Source organism: Calidris pugnax, unplaced genomic scaffold, assembly GCF_001431845.1.
Source record: "Calidris pugnax isolate Ruff unplaced genomic scaffold, ASM143184v1 scaffold211, whole genome shotgun sequence".
Taxonomy (NCBI): domain Eukaryota; kingdom Metazoa; phylum Chordata; class Aves; order Charadriiformes; family Scolopacidae; genus Calidris; species Calidris pugnax.
This window is the reverse complement of record NW_015091083.1, coordinates 912,536-925,542: the sequence shown is the minus strand read 5'-3', so window position 1 is coordinate 925,542 and position 13,007 is coordinate 912,536. Positions and strand designations below refer to the sequence as shown.

At 48.6% G+C, this 13,007-nt stretch overlaps 1 protein-coding gene across 1 annotated transcript in view; it reads left to right on the top strand.

Annotated features, from left to right (window-relative positions):
- Window positions 1-2,277: 2,277 nt before the first annotated feature.
- The window catches only part of PNPLA2 (patatin like phospholipase domain containing 2), a 31,277-nt gene continuing 20,547 nt past the window's right edge, over window positions 2,278-13,007 (top strand). Inside the window, exon 1 of the mRNA XM_014957560.1 lies at window positions 2,278-2,667. Coding sequence (XP_014813046.1) covers window positions 2,481-2,667 — 187 coding nt within the window. The 5' untranslated portion in view covers window positions 2,278-2,480. The remainder of the gene's footprint in view (window positions 2,668-13,007) is intronic.

The following is a 13,007-nucleotide window of genomic DNA, read 5'->3' as shown; positions in this document are numbered from 1 at the left end:
CTGCCTGCTAGTGCCAGTACCCAGGCAGCACTCCGCAAGAGATTACCATTCACATGGTTTTCATTAACCTGTTTCAACAGAGCAGCATTAACCTCCTCAAATAGGTAACCTTGAGGGCCAAGGCAGAATGTAAACAACTCAGAATGAGATGCTGTTGAGAAATCAAGTGAAACTAACCCCAGCATTGTCGCAGCATTGTTGTTTCTATTTTCCAGATATAGTAGAACCCTTAAGGTTTGTGAAATACTGAAAAAAGAGGAAGCAGTGTTGGCTTGAGAACGAAGCTGTTCTTGTGGTTACAAGTGTTAGGGAGGTTTCTGCAAACAAGGTTCAGTACTCAGCTTTGCCACAGATTTCCGCTAAAGCCACAGCCCATTGACTAGTTCTTCTGCAACACAATCCCTGTTCTGGAAATTGCAAGACATGATGTTTTCTTTGGGTTTGGCGACATGGAAATACCTTTCCATGTCACCAGAAGCATGGGGTGAAAGCACTATGATTTTGTTGGTGTTAAGGGCCTTTAAGAGGGTCAAGGCTCAGGTGTGCCAATGCTTACCTCTTCAGATGAAGGAGATGAGGGCTGACAAGGGCTATGAAACCACATCAAACACGAGGGAGGAAGGAAGGAAATTACAAAAGCAAGTAAAGGTATGAGAAGAAGAGAAAGAAGGGTGGGTAAAGGGCATAAACAGAGGACTTCAGATAAGTGGGGTTAGTTCTTTAAGTGCTCCAGGATGGAGCTTATATGTATCAAGGGTACTTCTTGGCAGCTAGGTGAGGTGGTGGGCTCCAGGGTAGGGCCTGGAAGAAAGATAAGGCTGGACTCCTGCCTGTCTGATGGAAGGAAAGCACAAACATTTAATGAAAAAGCCCTTTATAGAAGTTGGAGTATAAGACCTAACTTGAGCTCGAGTATTGGATTTGTACAAGGGTTACCTGGTGAGTTTGGTTGGTTCAGTCAGCTGCCTGAGGCAGTGGGCAGCTCTTCTTACAAACTGGATGGCCCCTCTGTGGGGAAGGCACCAGACTCCCTTGTACCCTTTTAAATTATATTTGAAGTGGAAGGAACAGGAGAGGGACTATTTGGATGACCTCCACTAACATAACCAGTGAAATTCCTGCAGGGAGGAAGGCCTAGCTTTGTTTAGTCTGAGAGCTGTTAAGGACAGGTATAACAGTGTCCCAAATGAGAAGCTTCAGACTAGGTGTAAGAAAACTAATGTGAATAGATTTATGCCAAGATTATTTAAGTCTTTTTTCTTTGTTTGTTTGTTTGTTTTTTTTTAAATTTCAGTAGAAAGTGCTTTTACCCTATGTTGATTCTACTGAAAAACTACTTATGCATTTTGTCTTGTACTCTCCAGACTTCCCTCCTGCTGATATTGCTTCCTTCCTTGAGCATGCTTCTCTCGCTATGCTGATCCTTTTGATGTCCCCATAAATGTTCACACTTATCTAATTGTTTGAAGGGCTACGGCCTGTAATGTTTATGACAAGGGGATGTTTCCAGCTTCTGAACCCTATTTTGATCTCCCAATAGCACTGGCCTCTCACCCAGTGCTGCTGTGACGAGCTGACACGCCATCGGCTTGCCTACTGAAAATTGCAGTTGCCCTGACCAAAGGTAAGCAATTAGGTGAGCTTAGAGGCACGTAGAGAAAACCGTTAAGATTAGCAAAGGTACGCAACTGTGTGTGTTTACAGCAAGCTGTTAAGAGAGCAGGGTTGCCTTTCTCTCTGCTCTCACACTGTAGCTGTCCTGAGCCTTGCCTCCCTCTGGCTCCCCAACTTTTTATGGAACGGGAAAGCTGTTCCCTTCCTTTCCCATTCCCTGCCCATCTCCCGAAAAACAAACACCTGTGCTTGCAGGAAACTCCAAAAACTTGGAGCAGAGGCCTCCAAGAAACAGCATGTGTTGTGAGGGGAAGCCAGGCTGCCCCGCTACACGGGAAGGCTGCTGCCAGAAGCCGTGATCCTCTCCTTTCCCCTCCTCCTCGGGGCAGCCGGCTTAGCCTCTGTGGCTGCGGGGAGGCCCCGGTACGGCTGCCCCGGTCCAACCGCCGCCGAACCACCGCCGTGCCCGCGGGACCGACCTCGCTGGGCCGAGAGAGGGGGCTCACCGGAGGAAGGGTTGGAAGGAGGGGCCGGCCGCTTCCCGCCCAAGGCCGGGGCCTGCGGAGGGGCCGAGCTGAGGCCGCCTCCCCTCAGCTCGGCCCCTCCACAGGCCGAGGGCGGGCCCGAGGGCCGGGCCGCCTCATATAAGCTGGGCGGCCGCTACCGGCAACACAGCGGCGAACCGTGTCGTGCTACGGGCTTCCTTCGTTCAGCAGCAGCAACTCCCGGCTCTCGTCCTCCGTCCCGCCTTCCCAGAGGCGGTGTGATCTGAGAGGAGCTCCGCGGCTTTCCCTCCCCGTCGCTGCTGTTTCTTCCCCTTCAACTCCCCCCCCCCCCCCCCCCGCCTTCAGCGGGGCGCGGAGGCCATGTTCCCCCCGGACTCCACCTGGAATATCTCCTTCGCCGGCTGCGGCTTCCTGGGGGTCTACCACATCGGGGTAGCCAGCTGCCTGCAGGAGCATGCCCCCTTCCTCGTCGCCAACGCCAGGAAGGTCTACGGCGCCTCAGCCGGGGCGCTCACCGCCACCGCCCTGGTCAGCGGCGCCTGCCTGGGTAAGCGCGGGGCGGGCGGGGGGCCCTCGGCACCGGCGGGCGGCCCTTGGGCGGTGCGGGGTCGGCATGAAGTGCCGGGGCTGTCACGGCGAGGCTAGCCGGCTGCCAGAGCCGAGCCTTCCTTCGGCTCTTCCCTTCCTTCTTACTAATTATTTTAATTACAACAGCATCGGAAGGGGGTGGGGGTGGAAACTGCACTCCGCCTTCCTCCTCGTTCTTCCTAAACGCGTGCGGCGCTTTGTTTTTAAGGCCTTTACCTCAATGTTCCCTTGCCCCGATCCCTCGCAGGTGGCTGCGTGCCTCAGGCTGGGCTCCGAGGGGGTGGCCGAGGCACCTCAGCCCTGGAAGGTGGCGAAAACACCGTCCAAAATAGGCAGCTACCCCGAGGGAAGGTGGGTGGGTGGGTGGTACTGTGTCCTGCAGAGCAGGTGTCCACAGGAGGGATCAGTGCTACCTGTCAAGAAGGTCCCTGATGGTAGGAAGATCACCACAGGGTTTTGACCCCCATCATAGTAACGTGGACTTGTGAGGGCTCGGTTCTTGGGTTTGGCTGGCTTGAATGTGGGTCTGGTGGGGCTGTCGGTGAAGAGAGGAGCTGACCTCTTGCCGTATGGGCACCAGCTCTTAGTGGCTTTGAACAGGAGGCAAAGCGGCTGGAGATGGAGACATCAACCAGCGTGTGTGGATTAGAGTTGAACAGCATCTCCGGGTAGCTAGGAAACATCTCTTTATTCTTTCTTCTCATCTTTATTTCTGGAAAAGGGTTGTTCCTGGGGGTGTAGGGCACTGGGGAATTTTCTTGCACTCTGCAAGAGCTAGATCTTCAGTTAAGCTAGGTATTGTCTCTATTTTCAAGTTACAGAAGAAACCTTAGAAAGTGATCTCTGAAGCAGGCATACAGTGTAGCCTGTCCCTGCTTAGGGCATGTCTGGGGAACAGGTGAAGAGAATAGTGTGTGGTGCCTACTGTTTTTTTGCTGTTTTGAAGCTGTTTGGCATATGGGGGGAAAAGTGAACAAACATGTGCTAGAGTCTGTACTTGGAAGCTTTTCTTTTATCTTGAGAATAGCAAATGCAGAAAAGTATCTTAAACTTGAAAGGAGAATAGGGTGTGAGAGAATTAGGTATATCTATTTAGTCTCAGAGAATTACAAGCCTCTCCTAGGGCCAAGTGAAACCAGAGGTTTTTACTGCTTGAACTCCTCTCACCTTGATCACAGGTGTCTTTCCACAGCACTCCCTGTTCTTTAGGGACAGGTAGAGTTTTGAGATATAGCCTTCACGCAGCCAAAGCTAGCTTTTTCTGTGTAGTTAGGTTTGAAGTTTCCCCCTCCTTAGCATTTTGTTTACAGAAGTGCCAATGAAGTGTAACCATTGCTTCTGGAGCTTAATAGGAAGCTCTTACCAGCTGTTCAAACCCCAGTCTGGGATCTCAAAAGGCTGTAGTCATGCCACAGTGCCAGCTTTTATTGTGGCCAAGGGAAAAGGCCTCCTCTAATCCCTTTTCCTGCAGGCATCCATCTGCTCATAGCTGCCAGGGACTTCATTGCTTTACTTGCTATTGCTTCTGTTGAAGAGGTGGCTGCACAATTAGTTCCCTAACTGGCGGGTCCCTGTGCTACTTGGAGATGTGGCACAAATGTGAAACAGGCTGACACTAGTGCTCAAATCCTTTGACTTACTCAGATGCCATTATAGTGCTGAGCAAGGCTGTTATCATGTCTACCTTGTTCTTGCTATTTATATGTCCAGAATCCATGGTGCGCTGGGCGTTGCCCTTGGGGAGTTACCCAGCCTGGTAGAGAGCTTTCAGTGAATAGGTTCTCCTGCTCCCTAGCAGGTACAGGGGAGGTGTGATAAAGAGCCCTGAGTTAGGGACTACCTTTTAGGCAGCATTCACCTCCCTCCTGAAAGAGGACACACCATGCTGTTCAAAGCCAGCCAAGGCTTGAGTGTTCAAGTTCTGTCTAAAGTTTGACTTCACTAGGGTAGTTTTCTTTTCACTCTGCCTGTGTGGCTGGCACATACCTTGGGTAGAGAGCAGCTTTATGGCAGCAGAGCTGCCTTATGAAAGTAAAAGCAGAGAGGGTGCTTGGCTGGGGCATGGCATTGCTGTACTTCGTCCCTGACGTAAACTCTCCTGCAGTACAGATTCCAAGCCGACGTCCAGGGGTTAGAATGAAATCATAGGGAAGAAGGGGACAGGGCAGAAGATACAGCTGCAGCCTGTACTAGGAGAGCAGTTCATGTTAGTACAGGCTGTTGTAGGATCCCAAGTATCTGTATTTGCTGTGCAACTGGTTTCTATCTGAGAGTAGTGTAAGCCTGTGGGCTTTGAAGCATATGGTAACTGCTACCCTGTGCTGTCTGTTGCCCTGTCCATCAAATTGGCATGCTATATAGTGTCTCTTGATCGATGCCAAGCAGAGAGGAATTCTGCAGAAGCCTTGCTTATTTGGCTTGTGTTTAGATAAGGTTAGTGCCCTCATGCATTTGTACCCAGTTCTGAACTCAGTGAGACTCTATTGTGAAGATAAATACTTCCTGGGGAGGAGTGGAAAAAGCTCTTCCTTTGTGTTTTTCTTTGGTTCTGATCATTTGAGACTCTGATCAGAGAGAACAGAAACTGGACTTTGGGGTGTAAGATCCCACTTAGTTGTTTCTTTTCTAGCTTTTCCTTTTGGCCTTTGTGTTTGTTTAGCTTGCCTTGACGCTGGTCTGTCTCCTCCCTGAATTAAGAGTGTGCTGTCATCATTTGCATATGGCAGTAAGGCTTCACTATGGGCTAATGCTGACCTGAAAGCCCTGATCAAATGATGTGCAAGCTTGAGAGCTAGATCACTGTGGACTTCAAAGGCACATTTGAGAATACCAAATAAAAGAACATTGGGCATCCATATTAGCTAGGCAGAGGACCTTATTTCTAAATAAGTGGACAGGAGGTATTTATGGTCTGATACGACCTCGCCTAGCTCTTCTTAAGCACTTTACCATTAAGTTGTAGGGATCTTGGATTTATTCTCCAGGGCTACAACAGTGGTATTGTCCCATATCTGAAGTGCTCTCTCCAGCTTTGAGGTTATTCTGTTCACTGGCCTGAAAAAGCATTGCTATTTTTCCACTGGAATAGTCTGTGTGGCTATCAAGGTACATTGGGCAAAGTCTTGCGTGTTTAGAAGTTACTTGATTGTGTTTATTGCAGTGTTGAAGCATGAATCACTTCTTGTCCTAAGGGTTTTCTGGGAAGTGGCCTTGTGTCATGTCTGTGTCTTCTCTTGGGGCTGTTGGGAGTCCAGCACACCAGGAAATGCACCTTTATATGCCAAGCAACCAATAAGTTCTTTTGTGCTGGCTCTGCAGTTTCCTCCTCACTTGTACCTCAAATACTGCAGCTTTTCATACACTCTATGTCTGGATTTCTGAGGATGCTTACCTGTCTGAATAAATCCTTAAGTCACTGCACCTGGATGAGTAACACTGGCTTATGTGACATGATGAGACCGTACTTTTTTCAGTCAGGAGTAATGCTAAAAATCAGCCTGTGTTGGATTCTTAAAATTTTAAAACAGAGTAGGGGATATATTTTTGTTAAGGGTCTTGAATCATCTAACTCTGGTGAGTTGTGTGGGATTCGGTGTGCCCGCTTTGGAAGTGTAGTGATCTGAATGAATGATGGGATGTGAACCTCTATTCACTGAAAAGCTGATGCTAAAGTCCCGGACTGTGCTTGTGACTCACAGTTAACCAACAGCATCTCAGTTGTCTGTGTGGCATGTGAATACAGCTCTCAACTGAGCGTGGGTTGGAACTGCTGAATCGCTTCTTTTTTGGGGGGAAGAGGTGGGCTCTGCTGTCAGAGGCAAAGCTGGATATCAAACTGCCATCTGTGGCTGTTAGCTGGTCTCCTAAAGCATGACAATGTCAGCAGAAAAAGATAAAGCAAGCTGAGAGGGTGCTTCTAGTGCTAAGAATAAGTGAAGGAGGCCATATATCTGCTAGATTGAGCAGCATTGTTTGAGCTGTTCTTTGGAGACCCAAATTCTGGGCTGTTACAGGGTTTTAAATTTTTTTAATTTTTTTTAATTTAAATTATTATCTTAGCCAGGACTCTTGTCTCATGTTCCACTTGAGATGGAGTAACTGTTATTTGACATTCAGGTTTGCTTGTCAGCTGTCACCATGTGACCACCAGGAAATGTGCTGCTGAACTGGAGAGACTCTGCATTGAGTAACGAGAAGAAAAACAAACAAGCAAACCCTCTTTTTAATTTTTGAAATTGAGATAATGAACGATAGCAGCATCTTAAATGTTGGGTTCCTGAAATTTGATTATGTGCATGCAAAGGTTTAAGGACTGGTCCCGGAGGTTATTTTCTCTGTGTGTGTGGAGTCCAACACCAAATCCCAGATTGAGAGAGGGAAATAAATCAGCTTAGTCTCTATGGAGTCCTCAGAGCAGTGCCAGTTTACGCTAGCCAAAACGTGAATCGTGAAGCTTATCGTAGGGGAAGTATACGTGATGCTGACTTGTGTGGCTATGTGAAGAGATCTATAGATCTCCTCAGGTACAGGAAGATGCTTCATAGCATCTGTGGCCTTTCAAAGCTCGAGTCCCTCCCTGCACAGGAGGTGGTAATTTGTATCTCCTGAAAAGGCTGTAGCTGGGGAAAAAGTCGCTGAGCTCAGCAGCCCCAGCCCAGTCAATGGAAGGAGAAGCATCTCTATGTACATCCACGGAGACATGGATGTAATTCATGGAGAACCTCCTGGCACTCCCTGGCAGTGGTAAAGCTGCTGCTTCTTTCTCCAATGGACAATAGAAGTGTGTGTCGGGGGGGGGTTGTGTGCTGACATAGTCAGAAACGTTCACTGGCTTGGTGGAGAAGCTGCTGTGCCTGGATCAGTGCCATCAGCGGTCACTGGGCTGCAGACTCAGGTGTCAAAATGAATAAGCTGGTAGCCAAGCAGCTGGAGCACCCTGCGATGCCTTTTGCTGGGAGGGAAGGAACTTGTTTCTGCTGTCTGTAGTAAGAAAGCTCTGGTGAGGAAAGGTGCTCTTGCAGGCATCTCATTGAATGAAGGGAAGTCAAGCTGCCACTTCCGGCAAAAAAACTTAGTCATAGCAAGGCATGTGTTTATTCTTTTGTCATGGTAAGACACAGACAGTAGGCATGCAGAGCAGCTTGGTGCCCAGCCTTGCTCTGTCAGCCGCAGCTGTGCAGTGACACTGGCAACAGCACAAGCAGTATTTGCATGGGCATTCTTCTGGCCCGTAATTTTAGCATCTCTCTTGAACTTGTAGCACGTTCAGCCTGTTCCATTTCTTTCTGCCTCTTATCTCCCAGAACTCTTCAAGGCACCTGCAAGTCCTCCCTATAAAATACAAGAAGTTGTCATTTGTTCTTCAGGGTCCTATATCCAGTTATTGATTATGTTTGAAAGTTTAGTGCTGACAAATCAAAAACCTTCCTCAGATTCCTTGCTCTGCCTTCCAGTTCCAAACTCCTGCTGCTGTAGTGGTTACAGCAGCTCTGCCTGCATGTCCAGTGGGTGATGGTGTTTGCTTCTTGTCTGCCATCCAGCACAGTGGCCTTGGGAGTGACTGTGCTGTGAAGCTAGCCCTCTGTTCACTCTGGGCTTCTCCGTGTTTCCCTTTGTGCCCTACATGAAGCAGGGTTGAAATATTCACTGGCCTGGCCAAAGAGGATTTTCAGCTTTTCGGTACTTGAAGACAACCATGTGAGGGCTGGGGAAATAGTAATTTGGTCAGCATTCCTTCTTTCTGGAGCTGGAAATTCCTAACTCCAGGGTCTTTGCAAAAGCTCAGAGATCTCTTACTCCAAGGAGCAGTGAGAGCGGGTGACTCCCGTCCATCTTGCTCTCTGTGAGGCAAACCCCTTTGCTGGTTGGATTCCAAACTGGCCACCCCTTTTCCGTTGAATCCTCTGCACTTCTTCACTTCTGTTGCCCAGTTTTAATACTCAGCCTCCTTCTTTCTGGGACTTGAGGTGAGAGTCAGGATGTGCCTTCAAGAAACTAAATGTGTCTTTGTCCTTGGGAAAAGGCAGAATGTGGAAGTGATAGGTTCTGGGGCAGTAGAAGTCCCTTCCAAGGAGCTCATACAAGGGAGGGAACTGGTGAGCCTGGGAGCGTAGAAAAGGTGCTGGAGATGATTGTAGCTCTGCCTGTTTTAGCTACAAAGGCCAGAGCAAGGGAGGAGAGAGTTTGGCACTTGTGATACAATAGCTGCTTGTGACAGGCCTGGTCCTGTCCCTGGGGTTGTGCTGATTGGCGGCACAGTGTGTTTCGGAGAGCTGCCCTCAGAGTTCCTGGAGAAAGGGACTCAGAACAAGCCAAGCTCCATGCAATCCCAGTGGTGATGAGTCTGGGCAGGCAGCGAACACTTTGTTCTTGGTGCTTGGGGTATGTCAGCTGTGGATGCTGTTAGTTTTAGTACAACCCAGGCTTTGGGCCGCCCTCTGGTGCTTGCACAGAACTGAGTGTGATGCTTCCTGGTGCAGATAAAGGCCAAATCTACATTGATGGCTTCTGGCTGACAAGTCCTCTGGAATTGGCAAGCTTCATGAAGTGTCTTCTGCAGCTGTTTCCTAGGCTTTTGGTTATGCTCTGCTTGGAGGATCTCTTCTGAGAATTAGCCTCTCTCTTCCTCTTCCTACACTGCAGTTTGTTTGGATGGGTACTGGTTTTGGAAGCCTTTTGGGTTAGGATTTAAAGGATTGAGTACCCTTTAAGACTTGGAGGCTCTGGCAGTGTCTCTGAGCTGCCACTCCTGTGGATTATCTAGTTTAGCATCCTGAAGTAGAGAAGGCGGCATCTGAGGGTGTAAATGAACAGGGGTGCCTATTAATTACAAGAACTGCTCTTGCTGGCTTTGTTGAACACTGCTGATTCAGGGCTAGACCTGGCAAGAAAGGTACTCCAGTGTATCATGGAGACAGGGCGTGGATTCAGGCTGCCATAGTTAATTTCATGCATGGAGAAAGTTAGAGCCTTTTTTGAGAATGTTACATTGATTTATCTAGCCCAGTGTTCTTATAGTGGGATTGGTAAAGACTTCTTTATATGAACAAACTAACCGTTTAACTATTAGCTATATTATATATAGTAGCTATACACTATATAACTACACTACTGCACACAGAAGAGTTGATCCTGTGTGTGAGCTTCAGGTAGACATTGCAGCTCTCCTTGCTTGTGCACTGCTCAGCTTTGCAGGAAGGGTTGAGCAGAGGCTCTTCCCTTGCAGAGGTCTGTGCAACCCTCTGTGAGCAGCTCCCGTCCTGCTCATGTGGATGCTTTCAGAACCAAAGTCATCTTTATGCCCAAGAGTTGTAGTTCGGGGACTGTTGCTGACGTCCATGAAGAAAGGTAATCCAGATATTCTTGTGTCATGGCTCCCAAGGAATGCAGTCTGCCTTGTGTGCTCTGACTGAAGATCCTTCCCAAATAAGCCTCATCATCAAAATGAGATTCCTTCTAGAACAAAACACCTGAGCCTCTTCCGAGGACTGCTTTGGAACGAAGCTTCTCATCCTTGGTTCCTTGCTGGTGGCAGGCTCTGCTCATGCCATGGCTCCTGGGGAAAAGTTCAAGGGTGTAAGGTGACACTTAACACACCCGTGTGAGATGGAAGGGCAAAGCGGGCACAGCAAGCAGCATGCTCAGAGGTGCACAGGGAGGTGCTTGGCATGGATCGGAGCAGTTGGCTAGCTGTGCAAGCACGAGGGAGCTGGGCACGATGCAGGCTGAGGGCCAGGGGAGGATGGCAGAGCTATTCCTTTCATTCTGTGCCAGGGTGAGACAGTGTTGTAGCAGCCACGCAAGTGTGCAGTGATAAAGGGTAGGGTAGAAGGGAGAAGGCTGCTCTTTTCTGCATGACAGTCAGCTGTGTCTCTGGTAAGGTCCCTGGTGGCATCTCTGGTGAACACAAAACAACTGTCACCTGCAAGCACGCAGGAGAGTATTTAGCAGGTGTTAGACTGAAAGCCACCAAAAGCTGTGTGTGGGCCTTGCTTTGGTGTTGGTGAGCCAGCTGAGGGTAATGGCTAGTGTGCAATGGGGCTGAAGTGATGCTGGCATGGCAGCTATTTCTTCAGGCTCTGGAAACAGAAAATGATGACTGCTCACTCCACTTTGTCTTCATCAGTCTGTGATGCAAGCGCCTGGCAAAGGTATCAGCTGCCCCGTAGCACTGGTCTCTCTTCCTCCAAAGCATCTTAGCTCTAGTGATACCTCCACTGTGAAGTGGAAACTGTGCTCTTTCTCTAGGTGTGTAGTGCCATCCTGCAAGCTGCCCCTGAGAAATGAGTACGCTCATTTGTGGGTGTGATCCTTCTGCACCAGTTTTTGTTCAGAATAACAACCACCGGAGGTTTTGTGTTAGTGTTTTTCACATGGATGAATAAAGCAAGAGTTCAATGCGGTTCCACTTCTGCCTCTGTATAGGGCAGAGTTAAAAGGCAATTTTGCATTGTTACATGTTTTTTGGTCTGTTTCTCCTCTCCACTAGATTTTTCTTGCTGAGTACTGGATTCTAAAAAGTGACCCAAAACCCAGCATTGCTGTACCTCGGAGCGACCTTCTCTTACTCTGTCAACTCCCTTTTCTTGTCATCCCATGCAGTTTGAGTTGCAGTGTAGCATGGACAGGGACTTTCAGTACAGCTTGCAACTTTTCATGTCCTGAGCAACTCTTCCTTTCCGTGTGCTGTTATACCGTTTAATTTCTGCTTAACGCAGTGAGCAGAAATGCAGCATTAAGCCCCGTATTAGGGAATTACAGTGGAGAAAGATTAGGCTAGTGGGGATTGCTGTTGTGGTTGTGACAGAGACAGACCCTGGCTGCTGCATGAACTGAGCTGCCTCTTGGCATTCCTATTGATTGTTTCGCAGTAGCAGCTGCACTGTTTTCTGATTTGTGTCGCAAGAGTAAACACTCCGGTCCTGGCCGCAGAAACAAAGCAGGCCTCAGCTTGCAGAACAGCAGTCGCCTGGTGAGGCTTTGGTGGGCCAACACTAACAGTAAGTCCAGCACAAAGGTTTAGCTTAGAGACATAATCGAGCCTGACAGCTCTTGTGACCATTCTCCCAAAGCCTCTGCTTCTGTACAAAGCAGAGCAACCTGCCTTGAGGTGAGAGGGGGTATGAGCTGTGTGTCTGCAGGAGGGTCCTACCCTGTAGGTACCAGAGGGTGGACAGGCAGGCAACAGTCACCGTGGGCTGCCTGGTGAGCTGCTCTGTGTAAGAGGGAAAAACAGGGCAACTTTAAAGCAGATCTTCTCTTTATGCTCCCCTCATCCAGGACATGGTAGTAGTTCTGGTACATCTATTAACTGGTATCTGGAGCACACAAATTAGCCATCTCTTTTGGCTCAAAGGGGAAAAATAGCTCCTTTTGGTTTGGCTTTATTTGAACAGATAAAGTGACCAACAGCTATTTGCCTTTTTTTCCCCAAGTTTTCTTGAAATATACAAGTAAACATCTTGGGGACAAACATATTAAGAGGGAGGCTTCTGGCTGTGAAGTACTTTCAGGTGATCTGGATTTACCTAGCTCACCTGCTGCAGGCTGGATCTTGGCACTGCTTGTGTCTAGACTTCGCAATGTTGAGCACTGAGGATCTGAGCCAGAAAGTGTTGTGGGCTGAGCCCTTCCTTCGGCTTCTGCTTCTGGCTGCAAGAGCTGGCCCTACTTGAAAAGCTGTCTCTTCCTCTCACTGTTTCCACCTGCTCCACCTGTAAGGTCAGAATAGATGTTGCTTCCTGTAGCCTGATAGGGATCTTCAGGAGTGACTCCAATAGGGTACGTATCAGTCCCCCTCACTCTTGAGCAAAGGGGGAGAATGACCCTTATTTAACAGCCAGTGGTCAGGCTTTCTAAAAAGTCGCCTTTGCAAAATCACTTGCTTGTTGAGCTCGGGTTGAATCCCTGCTCAGAGCCCCTGATGGGAAGGGTTACCTGCCACAGGACACAGCTGATCAAGCAGTAGGGCTGCCTGAAGACTGAGTTGGGGGTGTGTTGTTGGGGTGGGGGTGTGGGGAGGGAATCGTGTTTGCTATTTATGTATCTCTTATCTGGAGTCAAGTCAGATGAGCTGTTTATTATCTGATGGCAAAATAGTAGGAGAGAAGAACTGAGTGGAAACCTTAAAAAAAACAAAAACAAAAAAAAAAAACCCCACGAAATGTATATGCCTCAGAACAACAAAAATTAGGGAAGTCCCAGAAGAACAGCTTGTTTTGGTACATGGTGTTTCTCAATATTACTGGCTTACAGGAAGATGCGTACAGATGTGAGAAGAATCGGTGCCTATAGAGGCTC